The sequence below is a fragment of the Artibeus jamaicensis genome, unplaced genomic scaffold (assembly GCF_021234435.1).
Source record: "Artibeus jamaicensis isolate MK-2021 breed Jamaican fruit bat unplaced genomic scaffold, CSHL_Jam_final contig_1015, whole genome shotgun sequence".
Classification (NCBI taxonomy): domain Eukaryota; kingdom Metazoa; phylum Chordata; class Mammalia; order Chiroptera; family Phyllostomidae; genus Artibeus; species Artibeus jamaicensis.
The window spans coordinates 4,282,277-4,306,294 of NW_026521194.1; the positions used below are offsets into that span (position 1 = coordinate 4,282,277).

The following is a 24,018-nucleotide window of genomic DNA, read 5'->3' on the forward strand; positions in this document are numbered from 1 at the left end:
TTACTGCCAGCTCTCACAGAAATCACCTCTACAGATTAGAAGAGGTAGTTAATAACTTTAAAAGAAGTTGATCTTTCAGTTTTGAATGTTCTTCATGAGTTCAGTAAGATGGTGTATTAGTTATGTAATGCTACATGACAAATCTTAAAACTTAACCACTAATAATTTACTATCTTCCGTGGTTTTAGTGAGTTATGGATTCAGGAAAGGCTTGTTTGGGTGGTTTCTGGCTCGACCGCATGAAGTTGCGTTAACATGCATCAGCTTCCTGAAGCTGACGCTGGGGCTTCAGTCATCTTGGTTGTTTGGGGCTAGAAAATACACTTCTAAGCTACTGGTATATACTTCCTTCCATGTGGCTGGCAGGCTCTTTTGGCTTTTGATAAGAGGTGTCCACATGGGCCTTACCACATGGCTGTTTGGTTGTCCTTGAGTTATGGTGGCTAACTCCCTAGAGCAGGCAATCCAAGCAACCCAAGCAGGACCTGTAGTGCCTTGATGACCTAGTCTTGGAACCACATACTGTCACTTCTTGTTTTCTTGGTCTCCCCAGTCAGCCCTGATACAGTGAGGGAACCACACGTGGTTAAAACATACCAGAATTATTACAAGTCATCTTGGAAACTACCTACAAAAAGATGGCATTTATTTGTGGTTTCACATTTAATTCATAGAAGTCAGGCTACTGTGGCCTTTTCCTCTTCTTGTGTGTGTGTGTGTGTGTGTATATACTTTTGAATAGAAGTCTGTATTGTGGTTTAGAACAGCTAGAATAAGGAAATCTATACAATGGTATTCTATACCGTGGGCTTTGGTAATTAGCATTTGGTTTTTGAAAGAATTATGGGTGTTAATACAAATTTCCTAAATGTTTTTTATTATACCTGTAAATTTTTCTGAGAGTAAGTCTGAAATAATAAAAGCTAATTGTGGACAATAGCAAAATTAATGTCAGTAGAATTTAATAGCAAGCTATTAAACAGCAGTGATAATATTTTATCAAGAAGCTACTAATAATTAGTGATATAACCACAATATATAAAAGAAAATGGTTGGAACTACAAGCAGAAATTCCACCATCATAAAAATTCCTCACATGTACTGACTGACAGGCAATAACACAACTGAAGAACATGATTAGCAAATGAAAATGAAAGCTGTACAGAGGGAACTTTGAACCCCAAAAGCAAAATACACATCCTGGGAAGTATCCGAGGCCAGCACAACCTTAGTGCAGAATTGAACCCAGAGGCCATAGCAACAGAAAGAGACAGCTATGTTATTCAACCTAAATGAACACTCAGATTCAGCAGTGTATTGAAAAAGCAACTGACTGTTTCCAAATAAGCCTTATTCCTGGAATACAAAGAATTTATTAACAAATAGTTACTAGATTTTGTAATAGTAATAAAATAACAACAACAACAATAATTGACTGACCACTTGTCGTTATTACCGGATACCACTTCAAGGAGAAAATCAGTGAATGGTTTCTGTGGGTGTACAGAAAACATTTGATAAAAGTCAGTCCCTATCCCTGACATCCAGGATGAAGGGACTCTTGGCCACCTAAGAATGGAATGAAATACCTGTCCTTAATGTCTTAAGGATATATCCAGTGAGAGACCTAAGCATTCAGTAGTTAGTATTAAAATATTAGCTATCTTCCCATTAAAGTCAGGAACAAGTTAGGATACCTACCTTTACTACTGCTCCCAATTTTTAGCCCAACAGATGAACAAGACAAAAAGAAAATTGAGGGTAGAAAGAATGGTTACTCTTAGACTGTTGTAAAGATAAATAGTTAAGCAACTTGAAAGGTACTTGGTCAGATATAATTATAACTTAGAGAAACCAAGTACACATCTGGAAATCTGCTTCAGAGAACCTGGCTTTTGTATTAAATGCGTGGTGTGTCACAAAGTTGGGTACAATCTCAGTCTTCATTTATATCGTGTTAGGGCAGTACTGTGGAATTCCCTGTAGCTTTAAACTCTCTGCCGACATGGAAAGTCTCCAGGAAATTAGTAGGAGAATTCATATGGTGTGATCCCACTTATATTTAACAGTAATATTTATACAAATGGCATGTTCATGTGCTATACATGTATATGTGTATTTTTAGTCATGTGTGTGTATGTGGCTGTACAGAAAAAAGACATAGAAGAATACATACTGGATTGCAGTGGTTGCCTCTGGGAATGATCTGCAATTCTGATATTAGCACCTAAGACTGTATTTCCAGTTCTTTGAATGTAATTAAACAATAAAATACATAAATAAGTCCATTTTAGTGTCTCTACATAACAGTTATGATCAACATTCTAATACTAACACCTTTTTAATTCACTGGGGTTAACATGTATATTTACAATGTCTAAAATAGGTGGACATAACCAAAGATCATTTTATGCAAAGGAATTTACATCATCACTAAAATTCACGTTTCTCTGAATCCTCCCTTAACCAGACAGTCATTTAGAAGAATCTACACTTGCTCACAGACTCTTGCGGAAACCCGGCTAACTCATATTGGTTACATAATCGGAGCATACCCATCTTCATGCCCACCTTGCTGTGCTACTTTTGAGAAAGAAACAGCTGTATACAGTGAATCAAAATGATGGAACCCAGTGTGCAGACGTGTTGCATCATACATCTGTCTAGTTGTGTAGGGACTAAACCATATTTGTGTACAGTTCTCTTAATTGTCCCACTGACGTAGGATTATAATAAATTTAAAAGTTACCCAGTTGACCCTTGAATGAGGTGGAACATAGAGTTCAGTACCTACACATACTCAGTTGAAAATCCACATAGAACTCTTAACTCTGCAGTCATTGGCCCCTTGCATCCATCCCTCGATTCAACCATGATTATAAAATGGTCATTGCGAATGCAGAAATACTCTTTCCCATCCAAGGTTGGTCGAGTCTGTAGATGGGAAAGCCACAGATGTGAAGGGTCAACTGTTTTTACTGAAAAACGTGCACACTGTACACACCATGTAGTTCAAACCCATGTTGTTCAAGAGTTAACAACACATTCATTTTTCCCTGAGCTGCTTTTATTGTATTTTATTTATCTCATGTAGCAACAATTATCACCTGCCCTTGAAAACAGATTTACTGCTTTTCATATTAATCACCAAGCATTTAATTTTTTTATTTAGTCATACAAACAATACATATGCTCACCTTGGACTATAAATTTTGATTGTGTGATAGAAGGCCTTAGTTCAAGCTTACATTGCCTCTCTCTGCAAAAGAAATTGCTAAGCAAAAGAGTAGTGCGGGTCAACTTGGAAGGAAGATTGTAGGGTGTGTCTAAAAGTAGCAATTACATGCTGGTTAACACATTTTTTTTTTTCACTTAAATATTAAAACAGGTCCCTAATATTCTCTGCTGGGTGACGTTTTTAGATTAGGCCTTATATTTCCTGAAACAAAAAAGTACATATATGTTCAGTACTTTGTCATTTGAGTCACTGTTTTTCTCTGGTTTATTCAAATAAGTGAGATTTTAGTGAAGTATCATGAGTCGTGGAATTCTCGGTTGTAAGTTATTACTTTAAGGAGATTACTTCTCTAACCACTGTCTGGTCAGTTTTATTTACTAATTAATATGCTTTAATTTTTCACCAAGTCTATTTATAATTATGTCCATCTGATGAAATTTCAGGAAATTCAACAAGAAACAGATATCCCCGAAAGGGAGCTTGTTAGAGCCCTACAGTCCCTCGCCTGCGGTAAACCCACACAGCGGGTTCTCACCAAGGAACCCAAGTCCAAGGAAATAGAAAACGGCCACATCTTCACCGTCAACGATCAGTTCACGTCCAAGCTGCACAGAGTCAAGATTCAGACAGGTGGGTACTAGAGTTTTTCTCTTAAAACAAATTGTAATTTTTTTTCTCTAAAAATTCTTATCAGTTTGATTTTTATCTTTAAAAAAATAATTCTTTTCAGGTGCTGCATGAGACATTGGCTTGAGAACTAAAACGGCTTGTATTGATATGTGTTCCTGTCACAATGCAGTTGAGTCCAAGCACAGTGAACACTTTAAAAAGCGATGCGGCGTGGCGAGTGTGTTACTTATGTCCATAGATTTTAATGCATGGAGTACAGTTTCATAAACATGCTGCCATTTCTAAAGTGACTGTTTTTATCTGCTTAACTAATGATAGTGGGTGTTTGCCTTTAAAACTGATTTAGACATTTCTCAAAATTGGGAGTTACCTATTTAAAGTTTGATCTTAGATGCAATTATTTATATTTTGATGAATATTTTTAAGTTTGAATATCTTAAAAACTCATATTTTCTTTAAAACATGTAAGTAAGCCTGTTGTGAGCAACTTTTAGTACAACCTTAAAGTTAATAAACATTCAATTTATTGTATATTTAATATAATCTAATATGTGTGTTTTCTGTGCATTTAAAGAGAAAAAAGGTACTCCACCTTTGTTGACACTTAAACTCTAAAGTAGTTTTAAACTTGGTTTTAAAACTGGTATTAGAAAGTTTTTTCAGTACCAATTTATTTATTAGAGCAAATATGTCTAGTGGTAAAACTTTTTAAAATAAGATAAGGTAGTGACTACAGTTTTTTCCAGTTTATTTTTTATTTTATGATAGAACATTATTAATTCCAAGATAATTAATTTTTTTGTTTGCTTTCCCCCTAGTTACTCGTTCTTTTTTTTTTAATTATTGTTCAAGTACAGTTTTCTTTTACTCCCTTCCCAGTCCAACTCCTCGTGCCCCCACCTCCCTCTCATTTCCACCCTCCTTAGCTGTTGTCCATGTGTCTTTTATACTAGTTTCTCTAAATCCCTCCCCTTTTAGTGACTAAAGTTTTTTTTTACTTAAAAAATTGTATTTATGTTATATGTTAGTAAAAGATAGTGTTTTAAAAATTATTTTAATGCTAAATATACAATCAGTTGCCAGAGCACATTGATTCAAGAACACAGTAGACACACTTGCGTTTCCCTTTCTGGCCCTGATTTGGGTCCATGTGCTTTGTGAAGCCGGGTGGCGGATCTCTGCTAAAGCCCTGACTGCGCTGTTCCATAGTTGAAAACCACACCATTGTATCTTCATCATCAAAGTTGACCCCGTGTCTTTGGGACACAGATGTAGAATAAAAATAAAACAGAGCTGTTCCAGTGAGTCCTGGAATACGATGTTTTTTTTCCCCTGGTGTAAGACATAATAATTTGTAGTTTTGGACAGATACTCCAGTTGTTGGGTTTCAGGACTTACTGTATTTTGCCGTGTATGATGTGCAGCCACATTTTGGGGTCACTGTTCCAGGAAAAACAATCTTTTCTTTCAATTTTTAATTCAGTTATTTATTTATTTATATTTAGATACTTGTTTTCTGTATCATAAGGGAATTTTAGCATTTATTTTTTAACATACTATAGTACAAGAAATTTTCTGTAACAAATCATTACAAAACACAAGAACAGATACAAGCACTACCAATGTGTAATGTACATTCTTATTTTTTCCTTCAAAAATTTGGGTGGAAAAGTGTGCATTATACATGGCAAACTATGGTGTTCGTATCCTAGATGTGGAAGAAAAAAATCTGACGACACAAACCTGGATTTCTTAGTCTCATGCTGCTTTACCCTAAATAAGTATCTTTGTAATCACAGATTCCATCATGCTCAGCAGTAAAATTGTGCAATATTATTATTATCAAAAAACAGCTGTAGCTGGTGTGGCCCCGTGGATTGAGAGCCATCTTGCGAACTTAAGTCAAGGCACATGCCTGGGTTGTGGGCCAGGTCCCTAGTTGGGGGGCGCGCAAGAGGCAACCGGTAGATGTTTCTCTCACATCAGTGTTTGTCTCCCTCTCTTTCTTCCTCCCCCTCTCTCTAGAAACAAATAAATAAAATCTTTTTTTGAAAAAGTTTTAAAAAGTAGTCCTATAGATGGATTTAATTGTTGGTGTCATAAGTGTGTAATGTTTTAGATCTTATTAAAACAGGAATATAGTTACATGTGGTGAACAATTTGGTATGATGATCTCCTGGATGTCTTTTAAGCTATAAATTCTGTAAAGAACTACCGTTTTTCATTTTGGAATGGTACTTAGATTAGCTTGGCTCCTACTAGTATGTTGTGTAAGTTAGAATTTTCTCTCTAGTTACAAGTATTTTGACCAGATACGTTTTCTTAAGTTGTCAGAATACCTATTGATACTTGCCTTTTGGAGAAAATACTTAGAATCATAATCAGATATGCACTCAGAAATTCTGACCATACCTATTTATGCTGCTTTTAAGAAATTCAGGCAAAGGAGTTAAAAATACTACCTAATACAGCCTTTGGAAAGAACTAGATCTGTTGTGATTTGCAGTGACTTCCATAGTTGGTGGATTCTCCCCCTACCGCCACTCGCCTTCTCCCTCCATTCCCCGAGTACGTCCGTGTACATGGGCACCCAGTTACACAGGCAGACACCTTTGTTGTGCTTTTTAAGTGCAGAGCACTGCACTAGGCTCTGGGAGTTAGCCCTGCCCTCGTGGTTTTAAAAAATCATAATTTAGTTTGTATCACCACAGTCTTCACTTTTATTTTGGAGTATACCTATTTAGGTGACCAATTCAGATGATTCAAATGGATTGTTTAAAATCCTTCTTTTTCCCTCCATCTTTTTTTTTAATACTTTCAGATCTACAGAGAAGGTGTAGACACAGTGGACATTGTCATCACATGTATTTCCAGGTCATCGAAGATCTACCCCTCTTGCTCAGGCACTCTTCCCTCTGCCCTTCCCTCTCCCCCACACTGGTGTATATTTGCTACAGCATTTTACAGTTAATTTGCAGACATTGTAACACTTCTCTCCAAATAATATTTCAGCATACATGTATTCTTAGAACAAGCTATATTCCCCCGTAATTGTCATAATAGTTCAAACCTGATAAAATTAATAATGTCATACAACTACGTACTGCCTGTGTTTGTATGTCTGCAGTTGTATCAGAAATGCCTTTCACACCTTACTGTTTGGATCCAGGATTCAATCAAGTTTTTCACATTAAATTGATTTAAAGCAATGCCTGTCGTTTTTAATGACATTGAGTTTTTTGAGCAAAAGCATTATTCTGTCTCTGCAGACCATTTAAATCTAATCTTTTTTAAGATGGATTAAATTGGGAAGACGCTGAAAGCAGGATCCTCAGCCAAGTGAGAAACCGCTAAGTGGATCAGTTCCCTGGGAAGGTCTTCTAAAGGGTGCAGTGTGCCGTCTCTCAGGGTGCCCATGCCTGAGTCAGCAGTGCGCCACGCGGCTCTTTGTAATTTTCCAGTTTCTGCTGACCAGTAAACCAAAATTTAGTTACCACTTTTCTTTCTCTTCCTCTTCAATTAGAGCAGAGTTGTAAGAGAAAGAACCTTCTATTGCTCTTTAATTCCTTAGCAATTGACTTGAAGTCTGTAAAGAATAACAGTAAGACTTCTCCTAAAGACTGGAATATAGTGTGCTTAGTGACAGCGAGATTGTGAAATTAAAAAGGTAATAAGATACATGACAAGAAATTGTTAGATAACTGGTGAGAGGTACAAATAAATTAATTGTTATGGAGTTTGCTTAATTGACTTTCTAGCGATACTCTTTAGGTATTTATTGGCCTAACTGAATCTCAGCTGTACATGCTCTACCCTCCTCTTTAAGCCTTAGGCGGATTGTAGAGCCACGTTTGGAGTTGGGAAGACATCAGGCATTCCCTTACCTGAGATACTTGTGCTGCAGTTCGACTGAGTATTGGGTGGTGGAAATAGTGCTTGGCCTGCTGAACTCACAAGCAACAAAAGGGACTAATAAATACTGATATATTTAGCTACCTTTCTTTTTAGGAAAAGAGTCATTGTATTCTATAAAAATAAAAGGGGTTTTATTATAATCTCTGTAAAAATAAATTTCTAATATTTAAAAGGAATAATTTAGAATTGCAGAATTTTTATATCACTGCTTGCTACTTAAATATTTATTAAACACTGAATGAGGCACTTATTGGATGTTTACTTGGAATGAATATATATGTAGACTTAGGTTGAAATTGGCTTTTCCCAGTGGACGTTACTAATTTGTACTGTTTGTTTATAAATCACGTTTTTTTTTTTCTCATTACATTTGAAATTACATGGTAATCATATAAGGGTCTTTCTCTTTTAGTTGCTGCCAAACAAGGTGAATCTGACCCAGAAAGGAAAGAAACAAGGCAGAAAGTAGATGACGACAGAAAGCATGAGATAGAAGCTGCCATCGTGCGGATAATGAAGTCCAGAAAGAAGATGCAGCACAACGTGCTGGTGGCGGAGGTGAGGACACTGGCCATGCGTGAGCATGGGACGGTGACGGCCCCGCAGTCAGGCGGTGGGGATTTAGGGACATGTGCCGAGGTCCACTGATGAAGGTGCAGCCTTAACATTAGGAACCCGCAGGCGGGTGGTACTGATTAAAAGCATGACACTTGACAATTTAGACATAGCAGTACATCAGAATAGGTGCATACTCTGAAACCAGGTTTGTAATGAAAATCCTAGAATATGGTCACAGGGAGAATAAACAAAATTTTCAGTTCTATTTAGTACTTTTGTGTAAAACTACCTTTATGTCTAAAGATCATTGTTAACATTTATTGAGTGTTTACATATTACAAATTCAGAAATCATGGAAAAACCAAATCAAATAAAGCATTAAGACATACAGACAGTTAGGTGACTGGTTAGTTTTCCCAGGCACTTTGCCTGGGCTGCTTAGAGTGGGTGTTTGAGGGCAGTGCCCTGGGAAGTAAACGGAGGTGCAGCGGGAGAGTGGCTTGTCCTTTGTAATGTCAGCTCCTGGGAAAGGGCAGAGAGCGGTGCTGCAGGACTGAGGGTCGAGTTGAGGGGTTCTGGGTTTCATTTTTCTAGAAGGATAGATACTGAGCATGTTTATATACTGAGGGTAAAAAAGGAATGCTTAGAAACAAAAGGGGAGAAGATGAAATGAGGGTAATTGATGTACCAAAGTCAAGGGAATGGCGAGAGGGTTGTACAGAGCACCGGAGGGTGGTAGGTGTTTGGTAGGTGTGTTAACGGGATGTTACTGAATGTTCTTCCAGAGAATCCAGGGCATGGGGCAGGGGTGCGTGTTAGCAAAGGATGGACACGGGTGTGGCTGACTGTGTCAGGTGGTGGGAGTCGGAGGAATTGCAAACTGAAATGGCCTTTTTCTCCCTATGCAAAACAGGATGCGAAGTAACTGTTTTCAGAAACTTGCTGAACTTGAGTACTATAAATTTCTGTATCGCTTCTGGGCATTTTGGCTAAGATTGAGCGTAATTTAATTTGTGTTAACAGTCTCTTTCAGAGATTGGCAGGTGCGGGGGTGGGGGGTGTTGTTTTTATAACCATTTGTAGCATGGAAGTAGCCATAAGTAACAAGCGAGTTGGCAGTGTGTTCTAGTAAGAATTAAGAAAACGGGCAGTGGTGTATATTGGGCCTGTGGACTACAGTTTGCTGACCCCTGGTCTGCACGCAAGGTGTGACAAACTACAACTTTACTCATAGGGAGCTCAGTAGAAGATTTTGAGTGATGTCAGGAATGTTGACAGGGTGTTTAATGGGATAGAAACAAAGGAATCTGGGAGTTGTGGGCGCTGTTGAGGGTGTGCCGATCCTTGTGTAGGCCTGCTGTCATTGAAGGAAGTTACTCCTGGCTTGGAAGAAAGGGTCAGAGGATTAGAGGTCTCAGGTGGGTTGAGAACAAGTTTGTTGACACTGGAATGATAATATTAGAAGGATGGCAGATTTTAATTGGAGGGTGAAGTGCTGGAGTTTCAGATTTCAAAGAATTTAAATTTGTTGTGGCCTTGGGAAGTGAACTAAAGAAAAGGAAAGGAAAAGCAGGCTTGTGGATGGATGCTCCGCGGGAGAGGCAGTGGACTCCTGGGGGAAGCAGGGACTTGGGGCAGCAGGGTGTGGAGTCTCATCTCTAACTACTGGCTCCCTTCACTATGTTGATGTCAGTTTTCTGCTCTGGCTTATCCTCATTTGAAAAAGTTAGCCTACTTCATGGGGCTAAGAGTATTAAATAAATTAATACATACAATGACCAGTACATAGTGCACAGTCAGGCTTTGGCTGCTGCTATAGTTACTGTCTTATTATAACTGATGTCCCAGTACTTAGAATCCCGACAGCAGCTGGAGGAAAGAATGGCAGCAGTAGCACTCACTATGCACTGGGCATTGTTGAAAGGCATCCCGTTTGTTAACTCATTTAATGTACACAGCAGCTTGATGAGGCTGTACAATTTCCCCAGAGTCCCAGAGCAGCCAGGAAGTGAGAGAGCAGGGTTTTGAATCCACGCAGAGACATCCTGACTTTGCTCTGACACATACCATGCTGTGCCACCCAGATTCTGTGGAGTGGGGGGCACCCCAAGTCAAAATGGCTAAATCGCTAGTGGTCTGCATTCATGCTGACACATTCCAAACGATCTAATCCACTCTGGTGTTCCCATTCTGCTGGGAGGAGGCACGTTTTAACTGTGCATTACATCTTCAAGTAAAACCTTTTTAAACTACGGGCACTTTGAACTTGGGTAAAGTTTCATCTGAGTCTTAAAATGGCACATCAGTTCTGTGTGTTGATATGGAAATGTTGCATACTTTTAAAATTTGCTGGTGAATAATAGGTTTTGTTTTTTTTTTCAACCTTCTGTTTTAGGTAACTCAGCAGTTAAAGGCTCGATTCTTACCAAGTCCAGTTGTTATTAAGAAACGTATTGAAGGACTTATTGAGAGAGAATATTTGGCACGAACACCTGAGGATCGCAAAGTATACACATATGTAGCATAAAATGCATTCAGAAATTTGATTTATTCTTGGACTGACTGTACCCTTCGCATGGACTGGGAAGTTCTTTTAAATCATTAAATATTAAGACGACCATCTCTTCTATTAAATTACATGTTCTAGACTATTCAGATCAAGCCTTTACTCCCTTTGAGAGTTTTCAACATCAATTGATTGAGCTTCAGGCTTTACGACGTTTACCCCTGTAGAGATCATCTGTACATCTCCTCGGGAAAATGTGAATGTGCCGCGTTTTGTTTTCAATACTGTATGAAAACAGGAAAAATAAAACAGAAATTTAGAAAATGCAGCTCATTAAAATAAAACTGTTGGATTTCATTTCCCCAGGTCTTCAGTGTTGACGTAAATGTGTTTTGTAGTGTTGCTTAGCACTTTGCGCATTGTATAAGTTGGGTAACAAAAATGGTAAAAGAAATGATAGGATTCCCAGTTATCTTGCTCTGCTTAAGGCATTTCTTTAGCTAGGCTTGTTTAATTTAAAGGTTCGATAAATAGACAAAGACCCAAGCATACAATTTGAGCATGCTTTATTCTACCACTTGCACTTAATAATCTTACAGCCTTATGACCAGGAACCTTTGTTTTGGGCTCAGTACACACCCTGATTTGGTTTTTCCCTATTGTAATTTGAGATTTCCCAAATTAACTCATACAATAATTAGGTTTTGTTCTGTATTATCACTAGAGAAAGAAAATATTTTAGTATGTATAAATTGTACAATAATTTTTTGCTGTTGTACTCACTGCTAATAGTGAATTGTATAGGGCAGTGTTTTTATTTCATTTATTGTTGACAAAATGAATTTAGCATACACATACCCACTAATTCAAGTATGTCAGAGCACAACATTGGCAGCTGGTTATATTTAATTCAGCCCCTTTGAAAAGCACATCGGGTCTACACTTTGTTTATAAAATATTGTAGGTTCCCCCTCTCTTAAATATATATATTTTGGTGAAGCTAGGGTGCATGTTAATTTTCTGTTTGGAAATGCATTTTAAAGATGCAATAAATATGATTACCTTGATATTTTTTAACAAGATCTTCAGTTCTTGCAGCTAACGTGTTTTGGAAAGTGATTAAGCAATATTTTTCAAACCTGATGATTCTTGGATATTTAACTATTGTCCTCCAAAGAGTATCGTTTCATGTTTTTAAAGATGTGCTTTGTGCTGAAGATTGTCTCGGTTATCCTGTGCTTCCAACTCTCACCAATGTTTTTTACCTGGTTGATCTGCCAAGGATTATAGTTTGCTTTATTTTTAATACCTTCAGAGTATTTTTATCTTCATCTTTATTTAATTTTGTTTCATTTGTTTTCATAAGACATTGTTTCAGATATGTAATTGGGGCAAACCACTATAGATTTCTATTGGATAGAGAAATGAAATGTTACTAAGAAGTTCAAATAACCAGCCCTTCATTGACTATCAATACTGTTGATACCTTTATTAGAATGTATGTCTCAGAAGATGGTTTCTGTTTAAGTTTATGGTCAAGTTACAACAATTGAATTCTAATATGGATTAAAAACTCCATATAAATCTTTCTCCCCATGCGTCTTGGGTTATAATTTTCCTTTTAGACTTGCAGATAATGCTCTTACTGCATTTAATTTTGTCTTCATTTGTACTGTAGAATTATAAAGTTGATGCTCTCCATCTGCATTTTCCACTTGGACATGATGCGATTAAGATACAAATGAAAACTCGTGAACATCAGTCTCAGGTTATTTTCATCAGACTTAAGCGATAAGAGGTCAGGTGTGACGTGAAAGCTGAAGGGTTTCACTTCCTTATTTTTACATGATTGAAATTTCTGTAATAGAAATCTACAGGAAGATACTGGTATTTTGGCTTTCAGAATTTTATTACTCTCAGTTACCACTTAAGTGCTAACTAACACCTTGGGAATTAGAATAACTCAGATTATCACATGAATAAATATGAAGAATGTAAAAACCTCACTTGAAATCTAAATAAGACATTAAAAGAAAAGGTTAAGTGCTAGTTTAAAGTATTAAAAATTGGTAAGTTTAAATTAATGTCATTGCCTCAAACGTGGACATACAAATCAAATCGAGAGTTTACAGGCATACTTAAATCAGTTTTGGAGCACAAGTTTGATATTTACGCTTCAAAATGCTTCTGTGTAAATGAAAACACATTTCTGAATTGCAGCTGAGTGGACTGGTTGGAGAACACAACCATTTGCGTTGAGAAACAGTGGGGTCACCTAACATGCTTACATGTTTTTAGCTCATAAGTATTATTTAGGCTTGCAATATGTTTTGACATTGCTTTCTTTTTAGCAAGAAGTCATTCATGCTATTTTCGGGGGGGGGTTAAATATTTTCAGAGGGGAGGGGAAGAAGGGAGGACAAAGGGGATAGAAACATCTATCAGTTGCCGTTCACATGCTCCCAACCCAGGGACCTGGCGCAACCCAGACATGTGCCCAAAGAGTATCGGAAATTGAACAGCAGCCTTGTGCTTTGTGGGATGGTGCCCAACCCCACTGAGCCACACCGGTCAGGGCATTTTTTTCCTGCTTTTTAATGTCTTAATTTCAAAGAATAATGCATTTTAAACATTTATTTAATCCTGTTGATGTGAATAAATTTTGGTGGCTTATACTTGAAGAAATTTAAGGAGGGTGGATACGTAGTTTTCCAACTGCAAAAATGATGTAACCTTTGTTCACTTGTTAAATTGTAATGCTCTGATATCATTAAGTCCAGGACAGTGTTTACTTTGAATTGTTACATAGTTATATTATTTAAAGATTGAAAATTCATTGCAATTAGGGAACACAGCCTCACAAAATAAAATGTGATTACAAGGATTCTTTATGTCAGTGAATTTTAAAAGGGGGTGGGGGAAGAGGGTGTGTCTCTCTAAAGGATCTATTAGAATTGCCTGTGTAGCTTCATATAACAGACATGTTCCACTCCCAGTCCCCCTAGATGCTGATGTGCCTTCTGAGTAAGACTCCATGTCGTGGTAAAGTGCTGTTGATGTTCTGTTCCCTCGTAACTTAATGAAATGGTCAAATTTCAGTACTCAGATAAGAACATACTGTCCAAATAATACCTAAAACTTTATGTAAGAGTTCTTGCAGCGTGGGGTTAAATTAAAATTCTGAAAACTCTTTCTGCAGTTGAGATACTTAAATGCCTCAGCACAGTGTCTGGTGTGTGGCGGGTGTAGGCGCTCAGCAAATCTCAGAAGAATGTGCCAAACGATCACTAAATGTCTTGGAAGAAAATCTTAATGGAACTTGGTCAATTAAAATTTGTACCGCATTATTGGGGGTATGACAAGTAATATTCATGCTATAAGGATTATATTTTTACTTTCATAAGTGGGAACCATTTGATCTCTGGTTGAAAAGTAGAAAATGCAGACCAACCACGATGTTGCAGACGGTATTAAGTGCTGATTTTAAAGGGTATTAAATGCTGATTTTAAAGCACTCGGGTCAGGCATCCTGTGGAAAACATTCAGACTTAACTGCCATAAAAATTCATTCAACACCCCACACATAGTGGGGTACAGGAATTTGGGTCCAATTCATTCTGATTTTGAAACCTGTATTTTTAATGAGTGTTAATGTGTCCCCAGTTTTGGCAGATTCTGGACAGAGCTTATCAGTTGAATTTGAATCTGAGTGTAAATTTTCTTGGTGAGTGTTTTGGTGAAAGTTGATTTTGATAACTAGAAAGTTTCTTTGGAGAACTTGATACTGTGGAACTTTCATAGATCGTGAACAGGAGAAAATTTTGTGATACTAGCTGTGCATATTAGTGTGTATGTTATATGTGAATTACCTTGTTTACAGAACTGATGTAGATACAGTTTTAACATTTGTTTCCAAATGATGCTGTTTGCTGTATTAAAAAGGAACCACTAGACTCAGTGTTTTAAATGGAATGGAGATGGAGGTCAGAAGAGACAGAAAACTTACCCAGAGGGCCTGGCGTCAGTTGGGGGAGGACATCATCTGCATTTTGCTCCACTGTGGCCTTAGCAATAGGCAACCAGCTCGTGTAAGTATAAAACTGAGATGCTATCAAAATCCCATTGTAACTTCCACCTCTGAGTGGAGGGGAAGGAAAAGGAGCGGCTTTCCAACATGAGCAAAGCCTATAAGGTAGTGCATTCATCACCTTCTAAAGACTGCCCTCCAGAGTTTGCCTGCAAAGCCATTGCAATACTAAGGAAAGTGTTCTTACTACCTTTTTTTTTAAACCAGAATTAGCATTTTCCAAATTTCTAACAAGGCATTTATTTATATTTACCCAACTGACTTGAACTGGTTAAAAAATACTGCGATCTGTTGAAGAAATGAAAAGTTGAACTCACTAATGAGGCACAGACTGACTGCTACAGACTGAAAAGCTATTCGAAAGGAGTCACCAGTGCTTTGGTGTTTTAAAACAATTTCCTAGGAAGCCTCAAAACAAAACTGATGCCTCTTGTAGAATGATTTTGTGGGTCTGTGGTAAGTTCTTGTGCAGCTGGATTTCGGAACCGCTGATTTAGCTTGTAAGTTATAATAAAGCATCTAAGCTCCCACCTGGACCGATGAGAAAGGAACATTCATTGGAGGTGATGCAAGTTGTGGGAGCTGTGCCTCCACTGGGTGAGGCAGCGTGTTACAGGTCAAGGCCAGAGGCCTGACTAAAAGTGGGACAGTTCAATTTCCTGCCATTCATGGCCACAGATCACTGTGATCCTCACAACCCACCTCCTCTTCGTTGGGGAGCAGCAGTAATCGCGCCCCCGTAGCCACAGGGCAGCCCTGAGGCCTGCTGCTGGGAGAAACCGGGTTTAGAAGCGAAGTGTCCTGTTAGTATGAGTTAAGCCAACAACACTAAGAGTGGTTCTAAGAACAAGGCAGGTGTCTCCTGAACAGACTGGGACTTTCTTCCCCTGGGAACCACTGCGAAGCAATTTATTGAGTCCTGGGTGACGAGAACTGGTCTGTTAGTGGGGCCAACTTTGTAGGGTCGTGAGCAATGCAAATTACAGCAGGGGCCACACGTGTACTCCAGGAGTGAGGCCTCGAGTGGCGCTCAGGCTCCGGTGTCACCACCACCCACTTAGCTGGGCCAGAAGGGATCCCGTTACCACCATGATACCACGTCCTAACACACCGGACTGGATTATTGTCAGTAATGAAAATTCATAAAACCACCCACATTTTCTTAGCAGTAGTTCAGCAAAGCACATGTTTTTTGGTTTTTTTCTTTTGAAAACAAAAATTGAGAGTCCTAAAGATGGCTCCTGCAGATCGGTGCATAGAGTAAAGTCTAAGTGCATAAGGAAACCCGTAAGCTCCTTCTCGGGGAACCGCGGTGGTTCACACCGAGCTTGGTGAGGCAGGGAGAGCCCCTTCCAGCCGGTGCTTCGGCCTCGATGGTGCGCTTTGGAGATTCCTCACTAGGCATTGCTGTTCTTGTGAGCCTGGCTGTGGGAACTGCTGCTTCAAGCCCAGTAGACTTCTGTTGAATGTTGACTTCTTTTTCTACTCCACGGGCCTCACCTGTGAATCCAGTGGTAGGTCTGGGTGACAAATGCCATTCCTGCTTCTGAGGGAGACGCTTCTCCGTGTAGCTCCTAGAAAAACCTGGGTCTTGGGTTCACCGAGGGAGCAGCAGGCGGCATGCTCTCACTGTGCTAGCTCCTAGCATCACATGACCTGCCTGCAAGTCCTGGAGCAGTGCTGACTTCACGCCAACTCACAACAGCGTTCGCCTGTGGAACAATGTGGGGTCCCCCTTCTGTACAACTGACAGCCCGGAGCCGTTGCGTTAGCCTTATCACAACGCACTCTCATCTGCCCAACTTACTGCCTGAAGACTGATACACTACACCAGTTCATAGTCTCTCCTCTCTTCCTTGAGCTGGTTTAACTTCTTGAAATATAATGCTTAGTTTCTGTTATGAACTTTCTGCAGTTCTTGCTGAAAGGGTCCATGTTTAAAACTTAGTTTTTGCCATCAATATGACCAAAAAGCAAGTTATTAAAAGTTACAATAAATCACAATGCCGAAATCACTTGTGTGTTTTGCACAGAAAAATGTGTATGCATATATGTATATACATGTGTGCAAATTTAATAAGTATAATGAATGACATTCTTTAAAAATACTGGCCAGCTGGCTAGATTGGTAATCTCCACTATAAATTACGCCTAGGTAGATAGTTCATTAAGTGAGAAACTACACAGTAAAAGTAAATCCATTTTATTTTACTACCTTCACTAAGAAGCTGTTATTAAGTATCAATAAAGTTCTATAATAGGGAAAATTGCACTCGTACTGGTACATGCAGGCCTTACATAGGACGCTGGGAAATGTGTTTGCTAAGAAACAAGTGTTTATAAGTTGATTTCTCATGGCTACATGTGTTATCAGATAAGATGTAAATAACAAAAATAAGTCCTAGAAATGCATAAACATAAAGATGTCTACATATATAAAAATGGTACATCTAAAGCAGTCAAGTATTTACACAATTTATATTATTTTCACAACTTCTGATGTCATTTCTGCAAATGTGTTAACATGTGTTGGCACCTTTTTTTCCTTCCATTTTTAGAGAGGGGCGGAGGGAGGGAGAGATGGAGAGAAACATCGGTGCGTGAGAGATGTTGCCTCTTGCAGACTCCCGGTCGGCCTGCAGCCCGGACACGTGCCCTGCCTGGGACTTGAATCAGTGACCTTTTGGTTCCCACGCCTGCACTCAGTCCACTGAGCCACACCAGTCAGCACCATTTCGAAAAGAGGTGGTAGGTATGCGCCCGAATCAGTCTCTGAGACCGGACAGATGACCATCAAATGCAGTTGTCAGAGTTCTTTCTGTGCCTGCTAAAGGGTCCGCGGCCTCCCGCCCAGTCCAGTGGAGTGAGCCTCCATCCTGGTGTGCGCGCTGCTAACTGCCACCCTGCTTCTCTTCTAGAGAGAGGGAAACAGAATAACCGCCCCGCTTCGTGTGGGCGTTCGTTATTTGTTAGGCAGCGTGGGCGTGGATTCTGAAGTGTAGGGGAAAGCCAGCCTCCAGGGTGACGTGAACCCGCATAGTGTAAAGTTGCCTCTCAGTACTGACTTCTTTTTATTGAACTTACTGGGGTGACCTTGGTTAATGAAATCATATAGGTTTCAGGTGTACAGTTCTATCACACATCATCTGTGCACTGTACTGTGTTCACCACCCCAAGTCAAGGCTCCTTCCGTCACCCTGTATCCCTGCATAACCTCTTCTGCCTGCCCCCGCCCTCCTTCCCTCTCGTAGTCACTGTACTGTTGTCTGCGTCTGAGTGTTTCTCCCTTGGCTTCAGCCCTTCAGCTTTATCACCCAGTCCGCCAAACCCTTCCCCTCTGACAGCCATCAGTCTTTTCTCTCTATGAGTCTGTTTCTTTTTTGCCTGTTAGTTAATTTTGTTCCATATATTCCACATGTAAGTGAAAACATACAATACTTAATACTTGTCTTTCTCTGACCGGTTTATTTCATTTAGCATAATACTCTCCAGGTCCATCCACGCTGTCATAAATGGTAAGGTTTCCCTTTTCATGGCCACGTAGTATTCCATTGTGTAACTGTACCACAGCTTTTTGTATCCACTCATCAACTGATGGGTACTTGGGCTGCTTCCAAATCTTAGCAATTTTAAATAACACTGCAATGAATATAGGAGTACATATATTTTTTCCAATTAGTGTTTTGGGTTTCTTCAGATAAATTTTCTGTAAGTAGAAATGCTGGGTCATAAGGCAGTTGCACTTTTAATTTTTTGAGGTATCTCCATACTGCTTTCCACAGTGGCTGCACCAGTCTGCATGCCCACCCACAGTGCACAGATCTTTAAACAAGATTCCCAGGTGAGAGGCTCTGCTCTTAAAACGATTCTCAACTCCTTTATACCCGCCACCTGCTGAGTGGTGGGAAAATTGTTAAATTCTGGTCCAGTTGAGATTGATTCCAATTTCATTTAAAGCAATAATAAATGCAGTCTCTTGGCTTAAATCAGTTCGTGAGGAGCTAGCTGCACCCTTGTGGTTTCTAGCCCCCTTGTTCCTTTCTAACATGGTCTCTGGAACACAGGGTGGGAACAGCAGTCGCGTGGCATTGGGGGGTAAAAGGAGCCCCCGACCTCTCGAGCTGGTCCTCGGATGTGCACTTGGCCTGCTGAGAGGTGGCGGTCCCATCCTATTGTGGACATCTTTCTGGTCCAGCCTGGGGAGTGATGACTTCATAGTCGATTCCTTCAGGCTGCACTGGGGCCCAGCCCCCCCCCCTCTGGCCCCATCGCCCTCCCTGTGATTGTCACCAAAGCTGAGCCCCTTACTCTGGTGCTCCCTGCCAGCTTCAGCTCCACAGCCCACCCAGAGCCTGTGCCTTTCCTGGCCGTCAGCTTAGCATCGCCCACCTCCCAGGACCTGAGCAAGGATGACTGGTGGCGGCACAGACTGAGACCCTGCTGTGTGAAGCCACACTGCCCTCCCTTGGTAGAGTGGGGCTGCCCTGCACCTCCGCACCTGCCACGGCCCCAGCGGGCAGCTGAGGCCTCCCTCGCCGAGCCGAGGCTCCCAGGAAAACGGACACTCTGAGTCCCTCCTGCGTGTTCCCGTCCCTGCTGGCCTCTTCGTCTGGTCCTTCCAGCCATCAGCCCCCAGGACCAGACGGACAAACTCCTCTTCCTCCTTCTGGTTAGTATCTCCCCTGCCACTGGTCCCACCTTCTTGGCTAAATACCTCCACCAACAGATAAGATTGTTTTTTAAATAAACTTCAAGAACATTAGTGCTTTCTTGTTTTCTTTCTTTCTTTTTTTTTTTTTTTTGCCTAGCATTTGATATATTAAGTAGAAGCAAAGGAATTGAGACATTCCTTTCTTTGTTTTCAACCGGCTGTCAAGCATATTTGCCTATTGTCTTCCTGCAAAATGTCATTTAAATGTCATGTCAGAAATTGCAAACTCTGTTCATCACATTTTCTCTCTACAAATGAATTTTGTTAATTCTCATTTTCCAACATCTCTTGATGGCAGATGAACATCTTGGACTCGAATTTGGAAAGGCGGAAGAGGAAAGCATATACATTTCTTTAAAAACGTTATCTCCATCTTCGACAGAAACTTTATGGTTACATCTAGATAGTTCTCATAAGGTAGTTACTAAGTGTACAGGTGGTAAAAAGTAATTTTTAAATAGGAGTAGCATAATATAAAAAATAATTCTAGTAAAATTTTTAGTTTACTGTCACTGTTGGTCAGTAAGGGAAGAGAAGATGTTAATAAAAAGAGTTTTAAAATCCTATTGGGAAACCTTAAGTCTGCTCTTCTAAATAACTCATATCACAAAGGGAATCAAAACAAATTACGAGCTCCTTAGAACTGAATGACATTGGGAATGTTAGATATCAATAACTGGATTTGGCCACAGTCATACACTAAAGACAATTCAGGATTCAATACTTTTATTAACAAAAGACTGAACATTTAAGCATGTAATACAAATAACCACACAGCAAAAGAAAGGAGAAGTTTGTATAATAAATACAAGACTAGAAATTAATTGACAAGCAAGAGAATATAGAAGTCACAGATAAAACCAAGAGTTTGACCCTGGGTAGGAGTGAGTGAATTAATTACAGATACGTTTTTAAATTTTTTGTTTATTTTTAGAGAGTGGGTAGGGAAAGACAAAGAGAGGAAGAGGAACATCAACTGGTGGTTTTTTGCACGTGGCCAACTGAGGACTGGCCTGTGACCCAGGCATGTGCCCTGACCCAGAGTCAAACTTTCGACCCGTCACTTTGTGGGCTGACAACACTCAGTCCACTGAGCCACACCAGCCAGGGCACAGGTACATTTTTAGCAAAATAAATTGCTTCTCAAGTTCATCTGAAAAAAATAGACTGCTCATTAAAGATACCAGATTGGACGTGCATTTAATCCCCCCTCTCCTGAAATCCTACAGAAAGGAGAGTAAGGCTATTTTTCTTTGTTTGGATTTTGCATGAATCCTCAAGGCCAGAGGGCAGGAGAACGTTAGGACCTGCAAGGCAGGTGGGTGATGGCAGCTGACTTAGCAGACCCTAGAGAGCCGAGTCCTACTGGATCAGTGGAGAATATACACCCAGGCGCGTGAGAGAAGCTGGCAGACTTTCTCCAATGACACAATGGTATCAGAAATATGGCGGATAAAATAGAGGAAGTGGCGGGAACCAAAAACATGTGGGTGAACTTGGGAGATGAGAAGCCACTGACATTTCAAATGGAGACCTCCAACAGATTCCAGAAAAAAATTAAACAAGAAATTTCTAATCAAGCAGAATAAGATTGACTGCCCTTTAACAGTTATGATTACAAGTAGTGAAAATATCCTTAGTAGAAACGCAACCTGGATTTTTTCCCAAGGAATTCGGACAGAGTCCATGGTCCTAGGGCACCTTGCCTTCTACTCAGTGGTTCACTCTCACGCTCTCATTCTGCTCTGCGGTTAAGGAGACAGCGTGTCCAGGTTAGTTTCTGATTTTAAACTCTTAAACTCTAAGATGACTGCATTAAAAAGCCTAGAAAGCAATTAAACTTGTATAACATTTAATGTTTTAACTCTGTAAAACGCTTCGAATAACATCTAGGACAAAAAAAAACTTCCTTTTTTTTTAACTTAAAACACAATTCATATATGAATTCACTTGAAGATTAATATTTTCCCTGCATTGGGCTTTGTCAACAAATATGTCCCTTTAATTTACAAAAGTAGCCCATGAGTTTTTGCTGCGTTTTTTGGAAAGTAAGAGTGAATCATGGGAAGAACACTTACAATTAACCTACAAAACAAGCTTTGGGTGTGACCTCGGGACAGACCGAGGCCGAACCTTTCTGTGTGACTTAAGCGTGGAAGGTCAGGCCGGAAGGATCGGCCCAGCCCAGCACCCAGCCTTGGTTTCACCTGTTTGTGTTTGCCAACATTTTGTTTTAAGATATCGAGTTCACGTGTCTTTGCTGGAGCCTGCACCCTCCAGTTTTGTCCCAACCGACACCATATCTGTTGTCACATTCAGCATTCTGACACATTTACATAACCTGTCTGGCTTCTGAAGCCATTTGACTCTGTGACTCGGGGAATAAGATCTCTTCCAACTCCAAAAATTATAGAAAAGAGGCACTTGTGGGATCCACCAGGGGTCAGCACACCAGGCATTACTACTTGGATAGCAATATCTTTTGAACCAAAAAGAAAAATGAAAAGAAATGAGAAAGCTTACAAACGGAAAATGTCTTTTGAAACCTGGATATGTTCATAATTAATTTTTTTTCCTTCCCGGCAAGTTGCTGTACATGCCTGCTTTTTGATCCTTCCCTCCGAGGCCCAGGACCTCAGCAGCCATTAACTCTCATTTCCAGTCAAGATGACCCCATTAGTTAACCCTCCGGAAATTAAAGAACTACATAGCATATAAGCTTCTCTAAGAAGTGTTACTGTAAAGTGTTTATTTTTTTAAGCTCCTGTAGGTATTGAATCCATATCTGTTTGACCATGAAACTCTTTTATTCTCCTGACTCTTACTGATTCCTCCATGATGCACTTTGGAAAATGCTGTATAGCTGAAGAGAGCATTGAAGACCCCGGCGTTCAAAGCCCCTTAGAAATAAGATGCCCCTTTGTGAAATCACCTTCCCTTTGAACTTCCAGAGTGTTGGAAGTGTAATGGAACATCACACTGCTTTCTAGAGGCTCAGCAGTGAAAGTGGTCCGGCTTCCCTTTCTGTTCAGATGTCAGGCTCACGTCTTTGAAAGTCAGGGCTGTGTACTTTTTCCAGCCCCCATGTCTTGCCACGTGCCTGGAGAAATTGCCAGGGGCAGGAAGCCTTACCAGGGCCTTCTGGACCTGGGCGGAAGGTGGAGTTGGAAACTCCTGAATCCGTGTCCACCATTAAGGTCCCATGATTGCAGCTCCACCTGGTGCCTTTGGGCTCTGCCTTCCCACCCCTGCCTCTTGGACAGCCTTTAGAATGAACCAGCGCTTTCCAAGGCAAACTGGGGGGTCCTTCCTATGCCACTTGCTGTCACTCTGAGAAAACTGATAACCCCGCTGAGCCCAGTGGTTCCTTTTATAGGCCGAGACACCCAAGACTTACCCTCACCAAACAGGTAACCCACAAACTAGCTGTCTCCAGTTCGGTGCCCATTTGACTTGTGATCATCATCTCAGGGATGACAGCTTTGGGGCTCTCCTTGAGACCCCTGCCCCACCCAAAAGACTTCCCCGATGGGGGAGCGGGGGCAGTTGAAGAATAAGGGGATACCTTTAGGTCAAACCCTCGAAAGCAAATGGAAGAAAGGGCTGAAAACCTAAATTTCTAAAATAGTCTCTTAAAGTTTCAGAATTTTAAAAATTCTGGAATAATTTTTCTTTAGGAGAACCCTGGGCTGCCCCAAGTGCTAGGGGAGTGGGGGTAGGCGGGAGGGTGGGGCGGCAGGAGCCCTGGAGTGCGGTCCTCTGCTGAAGCAGAGTCCAGGGGAGAGGGCGAGGGCGCCCGAAAAAGAGCCGAGACCAGCCTGGCGGGCTTCGTTCGCGCCCCTGGGCGGGCCCTGCTGTGCCTGAGAGCTCGGGCCGCGTGCATTTACGCGGGCGAGCGGCCGAGGCCCTTGCGGGTTGTTGATGCTCGGGACGTAAGGCAGAACGGACAGCTGCAGATCGAGATCTGGATGGAGGCCCTGCGGTCGCGCTGGGTTTTGTGTTTCCAGAGAGGAGGTCGGAGCTGCGAACTGCAGGACAGGTCGAGGTGTGGGTTTGCCGCCGGAGGGGCCAGGACCCCAGGCGATCCGGATGCTACCCCGTGCAAGTCTCACATTCCACGCAGGTGGAGGGTGTGTGTGTGTGTGCTGTCCGTGTGGTGTGAGAGAAAAAGTGTGTGTGTGTGTGTGTGTGTGTGTAGTGTGTGTGTGTGTGTGTGTGTGTGTGTGTGTGTGTAGCCTGAAAGGCGCACCGAGCAGGGTCCCCGCCAAAGTGATGGGAGATGAGGCAAGAGGTGCTGCATGCGCTTCGTCAGAGGACAAATCAGTTTGAAAAGGAGAAAAGCGGTCCCAATGACACCACTAGGCTCGACCCAG

General features: G+C 40.8%; 1 protein-coding gene across 3 annotated transcripts in view; it reads left to right on the forward strand.

Moving 5' to 3' along the window:
- Nucleotides 1–11,208, forward strand: part of CUL3 (cullin 3) — an 86,139-nt gene extending 74,931 nt beyond the window's left edge. For all 3 annotated transcript variants that reach the window (XM_037139229.2, XM_037139230.2, XM_053666324.1), the window contains 3 exons: nucleotides 3,682–3,868; nucleotides 8,196–8,341; nucleotides 10,737–11,208. In XM_037139229.2, the coding sequence (XP_036995124.1) occupies nucleotides 3,682–3,868; nucleotides 8,196–8,341; nucleotides 10,737–10,868 (465 nt within the window). In that variant the 3' untranslated portion in view covers nucleotides 10,869–11,208. The remainder of the gene's footprint in view (nucleotides 1–3,681; nucleotides 3,869–8,195; nucleotides 8,342–10,736) is intronic.
- Nucleotides 11,209–24,018: the final 12,810 nt, after the last annotated feature.